Source organism: Diabrotica virgifera, chromosome 8 (assembly GCF_917563875.1).
Source record: "Diabrotica virgifera virgifera chromosome 8, PGI_DIABVI_V3a".
NCBI classification, from domain to species: Eukaryota; Metazoa; Arthropoda; class Insecta; order Coleoptera; family Chrysomelidae; genus Diabrotica; species Diabrotica virgifera.
Window position 1 is genome coordinate 224,383,199 of NC_065450.1, and position 23,196 is coordinate 224,406,394.

General features: G+C 31.9%; 1 protein-coding gene across 1 annotated transcript; it reads left to right on the forward strand.

Annotated features, from left to right (window-relative positions):
• The first annotated feature begins 651 nt into the window (after positions 1 to 651).
• Positions 652 to 22,608, forward strand: LOC114336835 (perlucin-like). The gene is made up of 3 exons (XM_050657535.1): positions 652 to 947; positions 15,394 to 15,502; positions 22,274 to 22,608. Exons 1-3 carry the CDS (start codon positions 780 to 782, stop codon positions 22,549 to 22,551), a joined length of 555 nt encoding a protein of 184 aa, XP_050513492.1. The 5' UTR covers positions 652 to 779; the 3' UTR covers positions 22,552 to 22,608.
• The last annotated feature ends 588 nt before the right edge of the window (positions 22,609 to 23,196 follow it).

The following is a 23,196-nucleotide window of genomic DNA, read 5'->3' on the forward strand; positions in this document are numbered from 1 at the left end:
TGGACCCTATTATATAGAATGGGTAATAAAAAAATTGAACGTATTAAATAATCACATGAAAGATGTGTGGCGCTCTCTGGATACTACATAATTTTTGGTGACGAATTTAAATTTTTCGTCCCAAAAAAACTCTCTTACCCGTGTTGTTATCACATGCCTGTCAGGAAATATTCAAGAATAAATAAAATAAAAGTTTAACTTTTACACCCTGTATTTCGGTTAAAATTAACTTTCATACTAAAGTACTTTAGCTTAAATCGACCTACTTTAACCCCAGGAGTCTAAGGTTAACCCCATTCGTTACCAAACACCTTGTATATGCCCAAAAATCATAATTTAAAAATAAAAATAGACCTGTTTCGGGATTTGTTTCCAAAATTGCTCATTCTAAAAAATGAATGTATTCCATTATCTTGCCCCTCACTGTATAAATATTTTGGTAAATCTTACAAAAACTTGAAAAACACGCTAGGTATACCTATTACACGATTATTTTTTATAATTGCGTATTTTATCTGGAACCCAAACAAAATCTTGTTATTATTGATTAAGATATTGCTAATAAGCTAATTTTGATTCTAAAGGAATCCAAAAATAAACATTTAAATCAAGTTTTGGATTATTAATAACAGGTTTACTTGGAAATTCCAGTCCGGCGTCATTGAACAGAAGAACCGCGGTTCTTCTTCGCAGAAGAATCAGTTCTTGCGGAAACAAGAACAAACAACAAACAAAAACAGTGGTTTGTCCTCTAAAGTTTGCAAAACTGTACTTCAAGAATGTATGTTAAGATTTTTGTATTCCTTTTCGTGTTAAACATTTTTTTCTGTGGCCTAGAATGCAATAATGGCAGTGAGTTCGTTTCTCCTGTGCTTCATACAAATAAAAAAACTCCGAATTGGTTTAACTTTGCCGGTAAAACTTATTACGTAGATACTGTCTTTAAGGTAAGATTAAAGTTTATTTATTTATTAAATTTATACCCATAAGCCCACAAGAAAATTGAAATTAATAGGCCTGGATTTCGCGTACCAAAAAAAATTGGTTAATAGCAAGCTGAAAATTTGTTAATAGCCTAACGGTGTCTATTAGTCGGACAAACTTTGATGTATGGGAACACTGGAACAAGGGAAGTTTTAATTCTGGAACAGGTTAAAATTTTGGAACGTCAGACTACGAAAACGTCCCATGTATTTTGTCGGACAGAACTTCCAATTGATTTGTTACCCTTTCATTAAACTCTCACGCAAAAATCAGACTGCTACTTATCATCAATATAATTCCTGTCATTTGACATGTTCTACGTATCGGACTTATTAAAATGACTAACATATTTATCGGACAAACATTTTTTCATACATATATTATATAAAGTTTTCTATTGAATAAACCAAAAAACAACCTGCTACTTTTCACAATCACAATCATAAACTTGTCAGGATGACACGTTCCACAATTAAAACTTCCTCTGTTCCAGTGTTCCCATAGATCAAAGTTTGTCCGACTGGACACCGTTAAGCTATTAACAAATTTTTAGCTTGCTATTAATAATTTTTTTTGGTACGAGAGATTTAAAATTTCCGGAAAAATTGGGTGCAGGAAAAAAACCTGTTTTTTCCGGAAAAAAACAGAAAAAAAAAGGAAAAATTCGGAAAAATTGAAATTTGTTACAATATACTAAACATATTCTGCATCCCGTATTAAAATCTATAAATTTAGTAGAATCGCATAGATCTATATTATCAGAAGTGCCTTTTGTCTTTCAGTATATAAAAGACACAATATTAAAAATATTGCCCAACCAGACTAGTTCTCTTATCGAAAGCTTGCTAAAATATGTTGAAGAACGCTACGAATTTTGTTCTAATTCCGATTCACTTTGCAGCAAATTTTCTTGATGCTCGCTTTAAAGGCGAATAATAATTATTGAATGAAGACCAACTAATGGAAGCTATAGACTTTCTGAAATGGCTCGACTTTCTGAAAATTCTAAATGTAGGGAAGGTGGTGGCAAATCTAACCCGATTTAGAACAAAAACTGGATTTTTAGTCGAAATTCTTTATGATATACTGCGAATAATGCTCATCCCATTATATGGTGAGAAGGTTTGTTTACATCCCAGCCACATGCCAATTGGCTCCCGAATTTTAAATGGACCTCCATCTTCCGCCTCTTTAGAAACTAGTCTTTACACGGCCTCATACATACAAGCAAAAGAAATACAATCACAGGCTAAAATTCAGAAGTTATCATTTAAATTTGGTTATAAACGAAAAAGAGATAAAAATCATGTTTTATCCGTCCAGGATGATGAAGCGGGGATCGAGTCTGAATCAGATGCTTGGTCTGAAGATTCAGATTCAGACTCAGATGAAAACCATTTAGCGCATCTGGTTAAATATTGTGCTTTCTATCTTTGAAGTTTCGGTTTTGATACTTTCAATAATATTATAATTTTTAACCCTATATACATGTTTGTAGTTATATCTTAAATATTAATAGATATTATTAAAGTATGTTCCTGCATTTATTTTTACAAAACATACCTATACAGCGTGTCTACTTGAGTTGGAAACATATGGGAAACTTTTTTATTATTAATTTTACGAAAAAAAGTTATTCTTTATAAAAAGTTCTGCATGCCCCAAAACCTAAGATTCAATTATCAGATATCAAATTTTCTCAATATTATACGAGGTATGTCAAAAAATATGAATTTCGGCTAAGGGTAAAGTACCTTTATTTCTCTCAATATCGAAAATTCTTATGATAAAAAGTTGTTTGGAATTAAAAACTAAGATGAAATAAGCAATTACATGCTTCTTATTGAAAAAAAAATATTTTTCTCAAATTTATGGATACCCAACATCGTTTTTAATTATTACAAATATCATAACTCGTTTATTATTCATTTTACGAAAAAAAGTTATTCTTCATAAAAAACTTTGCATGGTCTAAAATCTAAGACACAACCATGATATATCAACTTTTATTAATTTTATACGAGGTGTGTCAAAAAATATGAAATTCGCTCAATATTATAGCACCTTTATATTTCACAGTATTTCAATTAGAAGGATGTAATTGCATATTGACACATAGTTTTTAATTCTAAACAACTTTTTTAATAACCGTTTTCAATATTGTAAAAAATAAAGGTACTTTACTCTTGAGTGAAATTCATATTTTTTGACATAACTCGTATAAAATTAATAAAATGTCATATCTGTTGGTTGAATCTTCGGTCTTAGGACATACAGAGATTTTTATAAAGAATACCTTTTTTTCGTAAAAGTAATAATAAAAGAGTTATCGTATGTGTAATGAATAAAAACGAAGTTAGTAATAAATTTGAGAAAAATTTGGAAAATATTTTTTTCCAATTAGAAGCATGTAATTACATATTTGAGCTTGGTTTTTATTTCCAAACAACTTTTCATAATAAGAATTTTCGATATTGAGAGAAATAAAGGTACTTTACTCTTGAACGAAGTTCATATTTTTTGACATACCTCGTATAATATTGACAAAATTTGATATCTGATAATTGAATCTTAGGTTTTGGGGCATGCAGAACTTTTTATAAAGAATAACTTTTTTTCGTAAAATTAATAATAAAAAAGTTTCCCATATGTTTCCAACTCAAGTAGACACGCTGTATATTTAACAGACTTTAAAATTGGTATTTTTTCACGTTTCAAGTCTCAATTAAAAAAGATTTAAATTTTCCCATTTTTTCCAATTTTTCCAATGGTTTGGAAAAAAACGGAAAAAAACGTGTTTTTCCCAATTTTTCCCGTTTTTTTCCGATGTGTTAAATCTCTAGGTACGCAGGATCCAGGCCTATAAGAGCGGCTACCTTTGGACCTAAGGTCGTGAGTTCGAATCTCACCTGGGTGGAGAATTTTTCATTTATTAAAAATTAACAAATGAACATAGTTTCTATCCTTGTGGTAACGGTACCTACTCACCGGAGGCACCTCAGAAGTTCGGATACAATTAGCGTCTTTTTGCAAAGACTATAACGTCGACTTTGCTAAGTAACAAGACATTTATTCAAAACACACACTACACATTACACTAGTTATTGATTGGAAAATTTGGATTTAGGTCCTACTTACTTGGGGGTTGTAAGCCACTTCTTCTCGAGGGTGAAAAAACATACGTTCTTTTGGCAAATAGATAAACTGACTCATTTTAAGACACTTTTGCTCCATAGAGATTTTTCACTAGTCAATAATTTTTGAGTTATTTGCTAATGAAAATGTTCATGTGCTCATGTTCATCTTTGTGATCAACAAAAAAACACGTTCTAGACGTTTTTTTGCTAATAGGTAAATCAAAAAGTAGATAAGTATTTTATTGGAAAAATATTCTGACCAAAAATGTAGGTCATAAAAAATGAAAAGAAACTGGTGTGTGTATGGAGTGTGTATACTCAGTAGAAGCAGAGTTATTACCCATAAAAAATAGGTTCCGTCAAATTTCGTCACTTTTCGGGGAAAACTCATCAAAACTTTTTTAAGTACTTAAAAAAAGCTTTATTTTTGTTTTTTTTTTTATATAAAAGTTTCTATAACTAAGCAAGTTACGCTCAAAATTAAAGTTAGTCCCTTTTTTTTTGGAAAAAAAACGTGAAAGTGGGCTCCTAATTACCATCCCAAATGAAATTAATCGTTACCATTATACAATTTACCTTACTTATGTATTATGTTACTGATTTTATAGGATTAATAAGTTTCATCGATTCAAAGTGCTAATTTTTGGAAAAAAATGGTTTTTAATTAGAAAAATTATTTTTGGAATTTAAATAAAAATGCCTCATTTTCAAAATAAGTTGAAAACGAAAAATTTTTGAGGAGTAAAAAAATTTATTTTTTCCTTTTCTGAATTTTTTTATTTTACTGTAAGACACAAATTGATTAAGATATGGCTGTATTAAAGTTGCATACACTCGTCACTAGTGTCTCGTTCAAGCCCTTTAAACTACAACCTTTTTAAAAATAAGCTTTTTGAACCGGTGAAACTTATCATATAAACAATACGAAGGTAAAGTACATACAATGTAAAGCGATAATGATTAATTTCATTTGGGATTCTAATTAAGGGTTGATTTTCACGATTTTCTCTACCAAAAAAGGAGCAAACTTTATTTTGAGCGTAACTTGCTTACTTTTGATATTAGAAACTAAAAAAAAAAAAACAAAAATAACGAATTTCTAAACACTTTAATTATAGCCAGAATGATCGCCAATATTCGAAACTAATAGCCACCAAAAGAAGAAGAAACACTTTAAAAAAGTTTTGATGAGTTTTCCCCGAAAAGTTCTTTATTTTTTACATACCTCGTATAAAATTAAAAAGGTTTGATATCTGATGGTTGTATCTTATGATTTTAGACCAGGAAGAGCATTTTATGAATAATAACTTTTTTTCGTAAAAGTGATAATAAAATAGTTTTCATAATTGTAATAAAATAATGATGAGTATCCGTAATTTGAGAAAAAATTGAATTTTTTTTTTTTCGTTTAGAATGATGTAATTGTATATTTAAACATAGTTTTTAATTTCAAACAACTTTTCATAATAGCATTTTTTTGATATTATGGAATATAAAGGTATTTTACTCTTTAATGAAATTCATATTATTGACATAACTCGTATAAAATTGATAAAATTTGATATCTGATGGTTGAGTTTTAGATTTTTGACTGTCCAGAGCATTTTATGAAGAATATTTTTTTTTATATAGAGGAAAGGCACCAAATTTGAGACAGGCGCCTAATTTGAGACACCGTCGTATATTTGTGTACGATGGGTTGACATCTAGTGAAAATATTGAAAACGATCATTCTGTGAAGTAGATCTGCTTTTAGTTGGCGCTTAGAAGTGACCGTTGTTGTTTTTTCGAAGTTAATTTGATTTACACCATACACAAAGTTTTTCAGAATTTATAAAAACTTACAATACATCAAGGTAAGACGATTACATTTACTCCAGTCATTTTTTTTTTGGAGTTTAATATTAGTTAATACATTTTATGCAAATTAAACGGTAATTGTGTGGCATACATAACCAACAAAAATCCGTTTTATTTTTTGACGGAAAAATTATAATTTGAGACACCTGTAGGTTCCAAATTTGAGAGTGTCTCAAATTAGGACCCCGTGTAAAATTTTTATTTTTATGTACTTTTTTGTTTGTAGATGCCGCCAAAAAATAAAAAATGAAATGCAAATCGTATGATACGGGCTGTAAATACAGTAAGAAATAGAGAGATGGGCTACTTGAAGGCCTCAAAAGTTTTTGGAGTACCAAAAGGTAGCTTAGAACGATATGTGAAATCAGACAAGATTCCAGAATAACTCGTCGGGATATCAATTAGCCGCCGACCTATTCTTCCTTTGGAATTAGAAAATGAGTTGGTTGAGTATGCCCTAACTATGGAGCAACGTTATTTTGGGCTAAGAGCGCGTGATATAAAACGACTGGCATTTCAACTTGCAATACGAAACTAATACCACATTCATTTAGCGTAGTCAAAAAATCAGCCGGAAAGAAATGGTTGAGACTCTTTCTGAAAAGGCATCCGACGCTTTCAGTACGTACTCCTGAGGGAACGTCATCTGCTCGAGTAAAATCATTTACTCATGAAAATGTATCCAAGTTCTTTGACCTGTATGAACCAGAATATCTTAAGCTTACTAACCCTGCACAACGTATATTCAATGTAGACGAAACAGGTATTACAATTGTTCAGCACAAACATAGCAAAGTCATTTCTATGAGAGGGAAGAAGCAGGTTTCGTCACTTACTTCAGCAGAAAGGAGCAAGCTGATTACTGTTATTACATGTATGAATGCTGCAGGAGTTTTCGTACAACCATTTTTGATCTTCCCTAGAAAAAATATGAAAACAGAGTTGATACTAGGAGCTCCCACTGGAGCAGTAGGTCAACCAAGACGTAGGTCAACCTTCTACATCAAAAGGCAAAACATCAAGAAGTAAACGGAAAGTTTCTTCGAGTTCAAGTTCAGATAGCAGCGAAGACTTTCCATTAGCTGATTCATCGTCCGACGAAACTGGAGAAAACAACGCGGAATGTCTATTTTGCACCGGAAAATTTTCCGACCATAAATATGGAGAACGATGGGCAAAGTGTTACGAATGTGGCAGGTGGGCACATGAATACTGTGGAGAAATAAAGTCCAACACATTTATTTGCCTTTTCTGTGAAGGAAAGGGCTTTTTTGAATAGTATCTCAAATTGGGGTACCTGTCTCAAATTTGGATACCTGGCTATCTCAAATTAGGCGACCTTTTATTTTTAATATTAAATGTCGCAAAAAAATTAAATGTATTTTTTTTTGTAAAAATATATGTCTTATTCGCCTTATTTATTTTTTGTTTTGTTGTAGAAACATTAAATTTAAGTTTTCTAAATAAATGTTTTAAAAACTTTTGAATATTCTGTTTTATATTTGTTTTTCAAAAAAAGTGTCTCAAATCTGGTGCCTTTCCTCTATACAGAAATACTGTATAAGAGCTTCTGTATAAGAATTTTTAAATTGCAATGATATATTCCGATTCAGCATAATCAAAAACAAAATAGAAACATATTTGATCAAAGTAAAATAATGAATTAAACGTTATTTTTAAAATTATTTATACAAAACAATTATTGTTATTTTTTAAACAATTAATAAACAATTAGCGGCAAAATCTGCGAGTAGAACTTTTTACTTTAAAATGTACATAATATATAAACTAACAAAAAAAGTTTTAGAAAAATATAAGCTTGTTTGAATTTTTCCGAAACAATGCATGTTTTCGTTCTAATTGCACTTTCCTATAAATACAAATTTTAATGGAATTCGGTGATGACACGGAAAACCTTAATTTATTAATATATTTTTGTTAATGACCCAGAATTATTTTTGTATGTTCATTATAGTTCTAAGATTAGATCATTCAATCGTTAGCATCTAGAAGTAGAAAGTTAAAATTTGGAAAAATTACATTTGATCTTTATCGACGATGTGTTGGAGGAACGGGGCAACAAGAAGTCCCTCCTCCCCTCGACCTTGCGGACTAAAATATAAAATAAGTTTTAAATTAGTGACATAACAGTTTTGTGTTTTCTTCAATCTCTCAAAAAATAGTACAGTGTGCCTTCATCCGGGTCACATATTCTCGATTCAGGCCATCTCAGCTCCCTTATGCCTAATGAATCAAATTGTTAATTGTCCCTGCTATATAGAGATTTTTACGGTCTTTGTACGTATTCCAATTGTAATCTCAGAAATATAACTTTTTTCCTACAAGAGAAAGCTTTCTATCTTGCCCCAACAGCAATCTCTACAATTTACTTCAATATTGAAGCTTTGCCAAAGCTTCTGCCCTTTGTTTTTACTCCAAAATACGTAATTTCGCCTTACGGTCTCTTGAAATGCATCGACTTAATGAAAAGAAAAGGTCACTATTGATTGACGAGGAATATACCGTTTTTTGCCTTAAACTTTACGTGTGGCTAAGTTTTATATTGCCCATGTGGAATTTATGGATGACGTTGTATATCTTTTTTCATTTAAAATCCTTCTAGGTGACTTAAATAATATACCAACATATACAGTGCATTTATCCGAGGAAATAAGAAAGGAGTTCCACTGAATATATCATAATTACTGGTAAATATGTATCATAAGAAGGTTCTGAAACTCTTATCTTTTGAAACTCTACTACTAGATGTCGGTTTATAACGTTCTCTGTCATTTTCCGACTTCCATGTTTCGTAGGTCCTCTTCCATGTTTCTTTCCCTCAGCTCTTTGTTTATTCCTTCGCTCCAACTTTTTCTCGGTTTACTTCGTTTTCTCTTTCCTTCTAGTTTCCATTTTAGTATTTCCTTTGGTATTCGTTATTCATCCATTCTTTGTATATGTCCGAACCAGATAAGTTGTTCTGTTGATAAGTCATCCGTGATTGTTCGTTTGATTCCCATTATTTCTCCAATGCGTTCGTTGGTAATCAGAGGTGTAACCAGGATAATCCTAAGGAGGGGGGGTCACGTCTACTTGAAGGTCTCTGGGGGGTATGGAATAATAATGGTGTTAAGCGTATAGAGCTCAAACCTACATTAAAAGAGGGGGTTATAACCCACAAAAACATCCCCTGGTTACGCCTATGTTGGTAATCATTTCTCTTCTAGTTCTTCCTGCTGCTCTTCTCCAAAAATCCATTTTCGTTACTCTCAGCGTTGCCAGTGTTCTTTCTTCCAGTGGCCATACCTCACAGCTGTATAGAGTGATACTTTTCACTATAGTCTCATATATCCTCTTTTTATTTTCTTTGCTGATAGATTGGCCGTGGTCCCATAAAATGCTGTTCAACATTGTGATGGCTTCACTACCTGACGTATTTCTTTCTCTTATGGCTTTCTCTAATGTTATATCGTGCGAAATATTAATACCTCGATATTTGTAGTCATAGCAGTGCTTTATGCTTTATCGTGGTGTTGTCGTCTAATATGAGATCTTTTTGTTCTCCTCCGTACAAGTATTCGGTTTTCTTTATATGTATTTACTTCTAGACCCCATATTAGTTCAGAGAAATAAGGAAGAAAAATATCCTGTTGGTGACACAACCCCCTCCAGGCCGAAACCAAATTTTTTGAGTAGTACGGACATCTATAATAATAACTCTTTTTCGTCTATTACCAAAAAGTTAAGCATTTTAAGCAAATTTGAGAGTAAGAAACTCATAAATCGTATAAAAAAAACTTCAATATGGCCTTCACTGAATATGTCTATCCTTATTGGTTGCTTAGAAAATTGCAAAATAAATCATAAATTTTGAGTTTTTATAAATATTCATAACTTATGTAAAAATTAACTTAGAACCTTCTTATTACACGGAATGCTGAGACCTCTGGTGCTTAAATCATACCCTAAATTTCAAAGCAATCGGCCAAATAGTTTAAAAGTTATTTAATTTGTTTATCCCAAATTAATTTTTTTTGCAACACTGTAAGTCAGAAAATGATAAAGTTACAGTAATACTTTGGATAGTTTATGAAAGAAAAAGATTTACACTATTAATTTAATTAAAAAAAATGACAAAAAATAATTCTAAATATCTAACAATAAAAAACTGAAAACGTTTGTTTTCTATACTTCCACAAAATTTATTATATCTAAGTGACTACAGCTGTTTCGGCGGAGTGCCTTTCTCAAGTAATATAGTTTACAATGTGTTTGCCTTTTTAATCTTCAACTGAAGAGGTTGAGGAGTGGGGAGCTGTTTGTCTCGAGTTGGTCATTCAGAATTATATCTGTATTTTTCAGTTTATTAATTTCCATAGATTCTAAAAAAGATAGCTTAAGGCCTTTATTTTGAATATGTAGAATTTTAAACTCTTCATTGAAAGAATGATTATGATCTAGAAGGTGAAGTGCGTATGTAGAAGTGTCTGTTTTTCTATTGTTGAATGCCCTTTTGTGTTCTGCTATCCGTTTGTCAAAAGTTCTGCCAGTTTGACCGATGTACGTTTTCGGACAGTCACCACAAGTTAGTTTGTACACACCACTCTGTAGTTGCTTTCTCTTTCGGCTTTTATTGTTCTTAATATATTTGCTTAAGTTGTTGTTAGTTCTGAAAGCTGGTGTTATTCCTTTCTTTTTTATGTATCTGGCTATTGTTGTTGTTATCTTGCCAGTATATGTGAGAGAGCAGAAGGTACTGGGTTCTTTCTGTGGTGGTGGATACACTAATTTCAGGGCTTTCTTATGGAGTTTTTGGTTTAAAATTTTGTTAACTGTTTGTTCGTTATAGCCGTTGTTTACTGCTATTTGTTTAATGATGTTTAGTTCTATTTCGAAGTTATTTTTTGTCATGGGAATTTCTGTCAGTCTATGTATCATGCTATGGTAGGCTGCTAATTTGTGTTGTGTAGGATGGGATGATGAATTGTGAATACTGACACAACTATACACAATTCATCATCCCATCCTACACAACACAAATTAGCAGCCTACCATAGCATGATACATAGACTGACAGAAATTCCCATGACAAAAAATAACTTCGAAATAGAACTAAACATCATTAAACAAATAGCAGTAAACAACGGCTATAACGAACAAACAGTTAACAAAATTTTAAACCAAAAACTCCATAAGAAAGCCCTGAAATTAGTGTATCCACCACCACAGAAAGAACCCAGTACCTTCTGCTCTCTCACATATACTGGCAAGATAACAACAACAATAGCCAGATACATAAAAAAGAAAGGAATAACACCAGCTTTCAGAACTAACAACAACTTAAGCAAATATATTAAGAACAATAAAAGCCGAAAGAGAAAGCAACTACAGAGTGGTGTGTACAAACTAACTTGTGGTGACTGTCTGAAAACGTACATCGGTCAAACTGGCAGAACTTTTGACAAACGGATAGCAGAACACAAAAGGGCATTCAACAATAGAAAAACAGACACTTCTACATACGCACTTCACCTTCTAGATCATAATCATTCTTTCAATGAAGAGTTTAAAATTCTACATATTCAAAATAAAGGCCTTAAGCTATCTTTTTTAGAATCTATGGAAATTAATAAACTGAAAAATACAGATATAATTCTGAATGACCAACTCGAGACAAACAGCTCCCCACTCCTCAACCTCTTCAGTTGAAGATTAAAAAGGCAAACACATTGTAAACTATATTACTTGAGAAAGGCACTCCGCCGAAACAGCTGTAGTCACTTAGATATAATAAATTTTGTGGAAGTATAGAAAACAAACGTTTTCAGTTTTTTATTGTTAGATAAAATGAACTTCCATCAAGTAACGGTCGAATCCATCAATTAATTCTAAATATTGCAAAATAAGCAAAAAATCGACATGTTTTGCAAAATAATTTTACACTGTTTAAAATTACTTTTTGTAATTTTTTTTAAATTAAGTTAATAGTATAAATGTTCTTTCATAAACTGTCCGAAGTATTACTGTAACGTCATAATTTTCTGACTTATAGTGGTGCAAAAAAATGAATTTGGGATATACAAATTAAATAACTTTTAAACTATTAGACCAATTGCTTTGAAATTTAAAATGTAATTTAAGCACAAGAAGTCTCAGCATTCCGTTTAATAAAAAGGTTCTAACTTAATTTTTACATAAGTTATGAACATTTATAAAATCTCAAAATTTATGATTTATTTTGCAATTTTCTAAGCAACAAATAAGGATAAACATATTCAGCGAACGCCATATTGAAGTTTTTTATATGATTTATGAGTTTCTTATTCCCAAATTTGTTTAGAATGCTTCACTTTTTAGTAATAGACGAAAAAAGCGAAACATTACCGTTTTTTGATCTTTATTTGTTTATAACTATGTATATCATCAAAATCGGCTGCAGGAAACTATAGGTTATTAATATAGATGTCCATACTACTCAAAAAATTTGGTTTCGGCCTGGAGGGGGATGTGTCACGAGAAAAATCTTATTTCTCTGGACTATTATAGGTACCTATCATACTTTCAATTAATTTTCATGCCATATACAGTAGGAAAAATGAAAGAATACCCATGAACGAACATATAAAACACGCTGTATTTTCCTGTAACCGTGTCATACAAAAAATTGGTTAGCGCAAGTACATGTAATAATTATTGTTACATGAAAATACAGCGTGTTTTATATGTTCGTTCATGGGTATTCTTTCATTTTTCCGACTGTACATAGTTTAAATCGTCATAATCTTGAGTCATTATTACTTTATCATCTGCAAAGTTGAGCGTATATACCATAGTGTTGATGAATGGTATCACCATTGTTCTACATTTTTGTTTCCATCTTTTTAAAGCACTTTCGACGCATATTTTTAATAAAGTGGGTGACAGGCAATATCCTTGCTTTAATCTTTTTGATGGTTTAAATTCTGTTGTTATTTGTGTCCCTGTTTTTATTTTTGTGATGGGTTGATTGTATACAACTTTGACGGCTTTTATTAGTTCTTTATTAATATTCGTGCTTTCCATCGATTGCCGCAGCTTCTTCAGTGGAACGCTATCGTAGGCTTTCCGTATGTCGACGAACAACATATGAATTTCTTATTTCCGTGCCATCTTTTTTTCTATTATTTGGGTTAAGGAGAATATGGTAGTCAATAGTGGATCGACCCGTATGAAATCCTGCTTGTTCTTCTACAGAATCTAAGATTCAGAATCTAAGTATTCTCTCTCGATTCGATTCGATTCTTTAAAAACTTTCCATATATTCGACTCATAGATCCGGTTACAGCTATTCCTCGGTAATTTTCACAATTATTATTATAGACCAGTAAGGATCTGCTTTTAGGTGGATGTGAGAGGTGACATTCAGATTTTTTCGGATAAAGTTAGGTGATAACTTCGTTAATAATAATTGATTTATGCTCCTTCTCAAATATGCACGGAACATTAATAAAAAAAATAAAATATTTAAAAATTTCAAAAAATTACGTTTTTTTTCTACTTTTTTTGCTTATAACTTAAAAACTATTCATTTTAGAACAAAGTCCTATGGGAATAAAACAAAGATAATTAAATTTTCTATTAGATGCAATTGGTTAAAAATGTCTTAATTTATCACCCTTGCTTCAAAATAGCAATAAATATAAAATAAGGGGGCAAAACAAGCCTGTCCTTATTCAATGATTTTCCATCACTTAGGTTACACTTGGAACCTTCCTAATTCTCTTAAAAAATTGTAATGTGCTAAAACCGTACACCAAATTTCATTAAAATTGACTTACTAGATTTTGCATAATAATTTTGCAATCTAAACTTTTTTAAAAAAATTAAAATTTTTTAAAATCTTGCACAACAAAAACTAGAACATACAAAGATTTGCCAATTTTTTTTACATATAAAGAAGTACTCCACCTATCTAATGTACTTTACAGAATTGAAATCGTATTATTTAAGCAGCCTCAGCAATGTTTTAAAGTTATAAACAATTTTTTGGCTTATAAACAAATTAGTGCTGTGGCCAGGAGGGAGTGCTACGGGCTCCTTTATTTAGATGGACTTACCTAAGATTTTTTATGTATTTTGACCCGTAGAACACGAATTTTTTCGGTAACACTTGATCCGGATGTCGATAAGATTGTTATAAACAAAGAACTTGAGGAATTACATAAAATCGATTTTTCGCAAAATAAAATATTTTTTTTTTTTCTAGGGTAATTCTAAGCAAAAAATGTTCTTACAAGTTTTTTCGTAGGATGCATAGTTTTCGAGATAAACGCGGTGGAATTTTCAAAAAATCGAGAAACAATTTTTGAACGCGAATAACGTTTGATTAAAAAAATAAAATAGCAATTCTGCTGACAGCATTTGAAAGTTTAAGTCAAATTATACCGGTTTTAATTATTTGCATTGCTAAAAATTAATTTTTTTGTTATTAAACAAAGCTATTTGTTTATAAGTCAAAAAATTGTTTATAAATTTAAAACATTGCTGGGGACCCTTAAATAATCCGATTTTAATTCTGTAAAGTGTATTAGATAGGTAGAGCACCTCTTTATATGTAAAAAAATTAGCCAACTTCTAAATGGTCTACTTTTTGTTCAGAAAGATTTTAAAAAATTTGAACTTTTTTAAAAACATTTAGATTGCAAATTATTATGCAAAATTTATTAGGTCGATTTTAATGAAATTTGGTACACGATTTAAGTATGTTAAAAAAATTTCCTAAGCGAATTACTAAGGTTCTAAGTGCCACCAAAGAGGTTAAAAAATATTGAATAACAACAGACTTAGTTTGCCCCCTTATTTTGTATTGATTGCTATATTGCAGAAAAGGTAATACCTTAAGACATTTTTTACCAGTCGTATATCATACAAAATTCAATTATCTTTATTTCATTTCTCTACGACTTTGTTCCAAAACGAAACTTTTAAAGTTATAAGCAAAGAAAGCAGAAAAAAATCGATGTTTTTCGAAATTTTTAAATATTTTAATTTTTTTATTAATGTTCCGGGCATATTTGAGAAGGAGCATAAGTCAATTATTATTACTGAAGGTGTCACCTAACTTTATCTGCAAAAATTCGAATGCCACCTCTCACATCCAAAAAAAGACGTTTTTTCGCAGATTCTTACTGGTCTATTATTATTATTACCCTTTTTACGTATAATACTGAGGTATGATGTCTTCCATTTCATAGAGATTTCGCTGGTGTTTATGCATTTTTGAAATAGTTGCCGAAGATGTTTCTACAATTTGTTCGTTCCGTACTTAAGCAATTCTCCGGGTATATCCCCAGGTTCTGATCTTTTTGAAACTCTCCCTGTATAATTGCTGTTTTATAAAATTACAAAAGTAATAAAATGTCTTTATTTCTAGGCTAATTTCTACAAGGCGTTACAGTTCTGTCGACAACAAGGAATGCATTTGTTAAGTATCAATAGTCAACAAGAAAACGACAGAATTGGAAAATTTATTAATGAGAATGGTAAGATATACATTTCAAATATTTTCTATGATAAGTTCTTTTAAATCTTCTTCTTCTTCTTCTTTTACTTCTTGGAGATATTTCGATCTGTTTAATTCTGAAACTGCTTCTGGTTCATTTCCTGGGAGGTAGATTGATAACTATCCCTCCATCTTTTAGGTGGACTTCCGGGGGTCTTGAACCAAGCGGGTTGTTTTCTAGGGCAATTTTTGGGAAAAAAATTAAAAAAAAAATGGACTAGTCCGTAGAAGGCACTATAGCACCGTTATGCAATATGTCGTTTTCTAGGTTTCGAGGGTGTGTCACCAATATACCTGATACTCACCCAAACTTATACACCTAAAGAGAGACTCCTGGAACTCAAGCGGCATAAGAACAACTACAAACGTTCTAGACGAACTAATAAATAGATATAAAATGGATATCGGAGAATTACAAGAAACTAAACTAACACATACAATTAATATCGAGTTTCCGGGATACGACAACTACAGGAACAAACACAGTGCAAACTCAGGAAGAACTGCTATCCCAGTGAGAAAAGACCTACTTTATACAATACAAGAGACTTCTTCTTCTTCTTCGTGTACCATGTTCTTTCAGAACGTTGGTTACCATCATAGCTATCTTAATTTTATTCGCTGTTGTTACCCCGATGATGGGGTTGATTTAGTTGAACCACCAATTACCGAAATATAATTATTTATAACACTATGTACGACAGTAACTAGTTGGTGTCGGGATGGATAATGTCTCTACTCTAACCACGTCGGTTTCTGAATAATGAATAATCCCTTTCTTTACTTTCTACGTATCTATAAATAAATCCCAATTGTTTGTTATGATTTCATACTTGAATGTGACCGTGAATTACTCATCATCATCAATGGCGCTACAACTCTTCGTGAGTCTTTGCCGCGTTTACTATTGCCTTCCATGTTTGTCGGACCTGTGCCACTAATTCTCATTGTCGCACTCCCATTTTCTCTAGATCTTCTTTGACTGTATCTTTCCACCTTTTTCTAGGTGACCCTACAGACCTTCTTCCATCTGGCCTTTCCCAGAACACATTGTTTATAAGGCGATTATCGTTACTACGTATCACATGCCCTGCACATCCGAGTCTATTGGCCTTTATATTTTCTTTTCCGAATAGATTTCTCGTTATTGTATCTGCGCCTCCTTTCGTTTGTCACGCTGTCTCTGCAAGGGCCATATATCATTCGAAGGATTTTACGTTCCCACCGTAAACTACTAATAGTACATAATTGCTGACTCCGTTGTTTTCAAAACAAGTGGCCTACATTGCAGAAGCAATGTCACCCATTTACGTAATGTAAACAATACATGTAAATAATATTTGTTTGACACTTTTAAAAATTAAATCGATATGGATTACTCTTATTTTTGGATGCTAATATAAATCCCGTACACTTGTATCAACACAATACCAATCTCGCAAGTTTTTCAACCATGAGGTTCTTCTTCGTCCTGGACTGCGTTTGCCTGCTATTTTTCCTTGCATAATATTTAGCAGCTGCCTATATTTAGGACCTCTCATTACATGTCCGAAATATTCCAGCTTTCTGAGCTTGATACAACAGACGCCAGCACTAAATATTATGGAAGCAACAACAATAAAAGTCCAGATGGCACAAGGTAACATAAAGATCAGTTCAGCATGTGTAAGGCCAACACATCCTTAAACGACGATGACCTGGATGCGTTCCTGAACATAGAAGAACAGGCCATAATAATAAGAGACTTAAACGTCAGATCCTCTAACTGGAACAATAGAGCTACAAACAAAAACGATAGAATATTAAATAAATATTTAATAGATGAAGTTTTCGATCCTAATAGCATTATTAATAATATTTAGAAAATATTAAAATATTACTAAAAGATTTTTAAATCGAAAACTTATTGGTCCATTTCCTTGGTAACACCTCCAAGGCTTCTAAAATTTGCAAGCCAAATGGATGCTGAAGCGAAGAAGACAAGAGGGAATTCAAAAAACTTACAATTCACGACCCCGTCTGTTCAGCTGGTAAATTCCAACAGAAAATGGACCTAGTTACTCGAAGGAGTAAAGACCAATATAAAAATAAAATAAAAATTTTATTTTTAATTCAGTTGCAATGCGAAGGCAAAACAATCTTACTTTTCAATTAGAATACGGAGCGCAGTCCAGTCCCTTGAATCGCTATTTTCGGCTCTTATTGGAGCCTCATCGGAAAGAACGTAGGCTTGTTCTCCATATCCCAATTGATCCGTACTGAGAGGTTTTCCCACCCATTGCAACTGAAGTGAAAACATTAGGTGACTAACGTCATCTGGCAATTAAACATCTCTTGTCTTCTTCGCTTCAGCATCCATTTGGCTTGCAAATTTTAGAAGCCTTGGAGGTGCTACCAAGGAAATGGACCAATAAGTTTTCGATTTAAAAAAAATATTTTAGTAATATTTTAATATTTTCTAAATATTATTAATAATGCTATTAGGATCGAAAACTTCATCTTTTAATTGCCAGATGACGCTAGTCACCTAATATTTTCACTTCAGTTGCAATGGGTGGGAAAACCTCTCAGTACGGATCAGTTGGGATATGGAGAACAAGCCTACGTTCTTTCCGATGAGGCTCCAATAAGAGCCGAAAATCGCGATTCAAGGGACTGGACTGCGCTCCGTATTCTAATTGAAAAGTAAGATTGTTTTGCCTTCGCATTGCAACTAAATTAAAAATAAAATTTTTATTTTATTTTTAAATATTTAATAACTAACGAAGATACCATGTCACTTGGGTCCATCGAACCAACTTATTTTCCAAAAATGCTCAATCAACCCATTTGGATATAGTAGTCACTAAAAAGAGATCTGAACGAAGGATCAGGAGGTCACAAACTACAGATTTCTTGTTTCCACTGCTTCGTCCACTTCATCTCTGAAAGATTCTCAGAGTCTGCCCCTTTTCCTGCTTCCTATCAGGCTTCACTCTGTTATTCTGTTTACCCCACGTGTTTTGTCTGCTCTTCTGACATGTCCGTACCAAGTTATTCTCTTCTGTTCTATGTAGTCTATTATACAGGGTGTCCCGAAAAGATTGGTCATAAATTATACCACAGATTCTGGGATCAAAAATAGGTTGATTGAACCTCACTTACCTATATACAATAGTGCACACAAAAAAGTTACAGTCCTTTGAAGTTACAAAATGAAAATCGATTTTTTTTCATATATCGAAAACTCTTAGAGATTTTTTATTGAAAATGGACATGTGGCATTCTTATAGCAGTACCATCTTAAAAAAAAATAAAGTGAAATTTGTGTACCCTATAAAAATTTTTTGGGGGTTTTGTTCCCTTAAACCCCCCCAAACTTTTGTGTACGTTCCAATTAAATTATTATTGTGGCACCATTAGTTAAACACAATATTTTTAAAACTTTTTTGCCTCTTATTACTTTTTCGATAAGCCAGTGTTTATCGAGATATTTTGAATATTTGTCGAATCCATCACATATTTGTATATGGTTAAGTACGATTATAGAGACCTGTTAATAATCTGATTTATTTATAATTTACATTTTTAGGTATATTTTGAAAAATAAGCCACATCTCGATAAAAGGTGACTTATCAAAAAAAGCTAAGAAGCAAAAAAGTTTTAAAAACACTTTGTTTAACTAATGGTACCACAATAATGGTTTAATTGGAACGTACACAAACATTTGGGAGGTTTAAAGGAACAAAACCCCCATAAAACTTTTATGTAAACATATTAAAAAACAAGCCGCATCTCGATAAAAACTGGTTTATCGAAAAAATAATAAGAGACAAAAAGTTTTAGAAACGTTGTGTCTAACTAATGGTACCACAATAATGAATTATTTGGAACGTACACAAAAGTTTGGTGGGTTTAAGGGAACAAAACCCCCATAAAATTTTTATGGGGTGGACAAATTTTACTATAATTTTGTTTTAAGCTATTTCTGCCAGAAGAATGCCACATGTCCATTTTCAATAAAAAAATCTCTAATATTTTTCGATATATTGAAAAAAATCGATTTTCATTTTGTTACTTCAAAAAACTAACTTTTTTATGAGCACATTTGTACTAAGGTAAGATAGGTTCAATCGAACTATTTTTGACCCCAGAATGTGTGGTATAATTTATGACCATTCTTTTCGGGACACCCTGTATATCTGAATTCATTCTTATCCTTTTCTTAAATTCTATGTTATTTATTCGATCTCTTCATATAAGTACTCTGCAACTTCTCCTTAGGAACTCCATTCTTATTTCGTTTTTGTCATTTACCATACTATTGGCATTGTAATATTAATAATATACATTATGATATCACCATCTAAACTTGCATGCATAGAAATCCGCCCACTTAAAAATTTGGTAATTTTTTATGTCTCGTATTTTCTAAATCTTTTGGCCGATTTAAGTGATTTTTTTAATATGTTATAGCCTGATTCTTTATCAATACCGCTGTAATAATATTGTTGCTAAACAGGTAAATTTTCATTATATACCGAGTGTATGAATTAAACTGTGTTTTTTTCTCAAAGTTCGCATCACTCTGCGGAATATTCTAGCATTTATAAAATACTGAAATTAAAACCCAACTGTAGCCTAAGGCTTTCTTAACATTGTGTTTTTTGATTCATTCGCTTATATTAGATAATAAAAAAGTTAGGTACTTTAACAACTAGTCATGTTTTTCATTAATGCAGTGTGTTTCGAAATAAGTGCGACAAACTTTAAGGGTAATTCTGCATGAAAAATAATGACAGTTTGCTTTTTAAACGTATGTCTGTTTTCTTACAAACTGACGATTTATTTATTACTCTAAAACCAGTTGAGATTTGCAAATGAAATTTGGTAGGTTTTAAGAGATAGTAATTGCGGATTTTTTTACATATAATTAAGAATTTTGTATTCGCCATTAGCGTGCATACGGGTAATATGATAGGTCATTTTACCCGTATGCGCCCCAATAGTGAATATTAAATTCTTAATTGTATGTCAAAAAATGTGCAATAACTACGTCTTAAAACCGACCAAATTTCATTTACATATCTCAACCGGTTTTAAGGTACTAGTACACTTTAGAAGACCAAAAATAATTATTTCTTTCAAGAATTTTTTCTGAGAACCGTTATTAAAATTGAACATAAAACTTTTTACACATTAATATCTAACTCTTAGAGAGTACAAAAAATATATCTTTTTTCATTTATGCACGTACACTAATATTGTAGAGGGCGCAAAAGTCGAGGCTTCGAAAAATGATGGCGGACAGTTAATCTCAGGATTGGGATATCTGAAACAAAAAAATCGTACTGCATTTGAAAAAGGAAGGTTCCTTACGTGACAATTTACCACAATTTAACCAAAAAATACAAAATAAATATTTTTTAACCATGAAAAACTGAAGAAAAACGGGCGATTTTTTCACAAAATTTTTTAAAATTTCCGTAAAATCTTGTTTTTGCGGAATTTTTCCTAAAGGTGGTAAATTGTCACGTAAGAAACCTTCCTTTTTCAAATACCCTACGATTTTTTTGTTTGAGAGATTCCAATCCTGAGATTAACTGTCCGCCATCGGAACTCCTTTTTTTCGATGCCTCCACTTTGGCGCCCTCTACAATATTAGTGTAAGTGCATAAATGAAAAAAGATATGTTTTTTGTATTCTCTAAAAGTTAGATATTAATATGTAAAAAGTTTTATGTTCATTTTTAATAAAGATTCTGAGAAAAAAAATCTTGAAAAAATGCTTTTTTTTGGTCTTCTAAAGTGTACTCGTACCTTAAAGCAATAAATAAATCGTCAGTTTGTAAGAAAAAATTCAACATCCAGTATCTCGGAAACGAAACATTTGCGGACATAGTTTATAAAGCAAACTGTCAGTATTTTTTCATGCAGAATTACCCCATAAAGTTTGTCTCACTTATTTAGAAACACCCTGTATTGATTAAGAACATGTCTAGTTGTTAAGGTACCTAACTTTTTTATTATCCAACATACGCGAAGGAATCAAAAAACAGAATGTTAAGAAAACCTGAAGCTATAGTTGGGTTTTAATTTCAGTATTTTGGTATTTTATAAATGCTAGAATATTCCACAGGGTGAGGCGAACTTTGAGAAAAATCATAGTTTGATTCATACACCCGGTATATAATGAAAATTTACCCGTTTGGCAACAATATTATTACAGCGGTATTGATAAAGAATCAGGCTATAACATATTAAAAAAAAAGAATGTGTGTGCACTTTGTACGCACGTAAGAAGTTATACTTCTATTATACAATAATTTCAACGAAATAAATAAACCTAACGGTGTATATTTGCATTTTATTTAAATATTAAACTAACTTTCTTGCCTACCACTTTCAAAAATTTTTTATTAAAACTACCAAAAATTAAAAAAAAAACGTGAATCGTCCGGGATTTGAACCCGCAACCTCTCGATCTCTAGTCCAATGCTCAACCTCTTATCTGTTTCCTCTCCAGAGTTCGGAGCCGTTTTTTAATTCTGAACAATTCATTGCAACTAAGTAAATACTGTCTGTGTGCGCATGCGTGCAGAATTACGAAATTTTACTCTCAATCGCGCCTAAAGAAGTATAACTTCAAAAATCACTTAAATCGGCCAACAGGTTTAGGAAATACGAGACATCAAAAATAACCAAATTAAGTGGACGGATTTCTATGCACGCAAGTTTAGTACCTATCACCATTTAGAATGCCTTTTTTCAGGTTTAGGATACGGCCACTACTGGACATCAGCTTCAAACCAGGTCGGAGACGGCCAGTGGGTCTGGCTATCCACTGGACAAAATATGGTATACTCGAATTGGTACCCCGGGGAACCCAGCGGGAAAAACTCCCAAAATAACACTGAGCACTGCGTTGAAGCCCGACATTGGGCTCAGCCTAGTGGCTTCACTTGGAACGACATTAACTGTTTAGTAGAAATGTACTTCATCTGCGAAACGATCACAGATTGTGCCAGTCCAAAAAATAGTAAAAAGTAGTTTTAAAAAGTATTTTTATTTTGACTGTCAACGCGCCCTTTTTGTAATAAAACTTTCATTAAAAAATGTTTTTTTGTTCTTACAACCTTTTCCTCCGCATTTTCTTCCATAATTTCTATTACAGAATGTTTTAGGGCCGGTTGCTCGAACGCTAATCAACAATGATTATTATCAAATATTTAATTACTGTCACCAACTGTCAATGTCAACTTTGTTTGGGTTGCTGAAAACATAATTGATTACAATTATGAGACTAGTTAATCAATTAACATAATAATTATTAACATAATCGATTAATAAATCTCATAATTATTGTAATTAATTATGTTTTCAGCAACCCAAACAAAGTTGACATTGACAGTTGGTGACAGTAATTAAATATTTGATAATGATCATTGTTGATTAGCGTTCGAACAACCGGCCCTACATCTAGTATTTTTTTATTGTGATTAAATCAGATTGACTGTAATAAATAAAAGATTCAATAGTATCATTAAAAACCTATGGTAGGGGAGCCCAAGCGGAGATTTTTGCAGTTACTCGAGCGCGTCAGATTAACATATGGGGAAAAACCTGGTACCCTGCAGATGTACCTCTACCATATATTGGCTCTTAACACAGTGGAGTTCGTTAAGGGGAGCCCGA

Coding starts and splice junctions, on each gene's coding strand:
- LOC114336835 (XM_050657535.1), top strand. CDS start 780: ATGTATGTTAAGATTTTTGTATTCCTTTTCGTGTTAAACATTTTTTTC. Junction 948..15,393: donor ACGTAGATACTGTCTTTAAG/GTAAGATTAAAG, acceptor CTTTATTTCTAG/GCTAATTTCTACAAGGCGTT. Junction 15,503..22,273: donor AAAATTTATTAATGAGAATG/GTAAGATATACA, acceptor GCCTTTTTTCAG/GTTTAGGATACGGCCACTAC.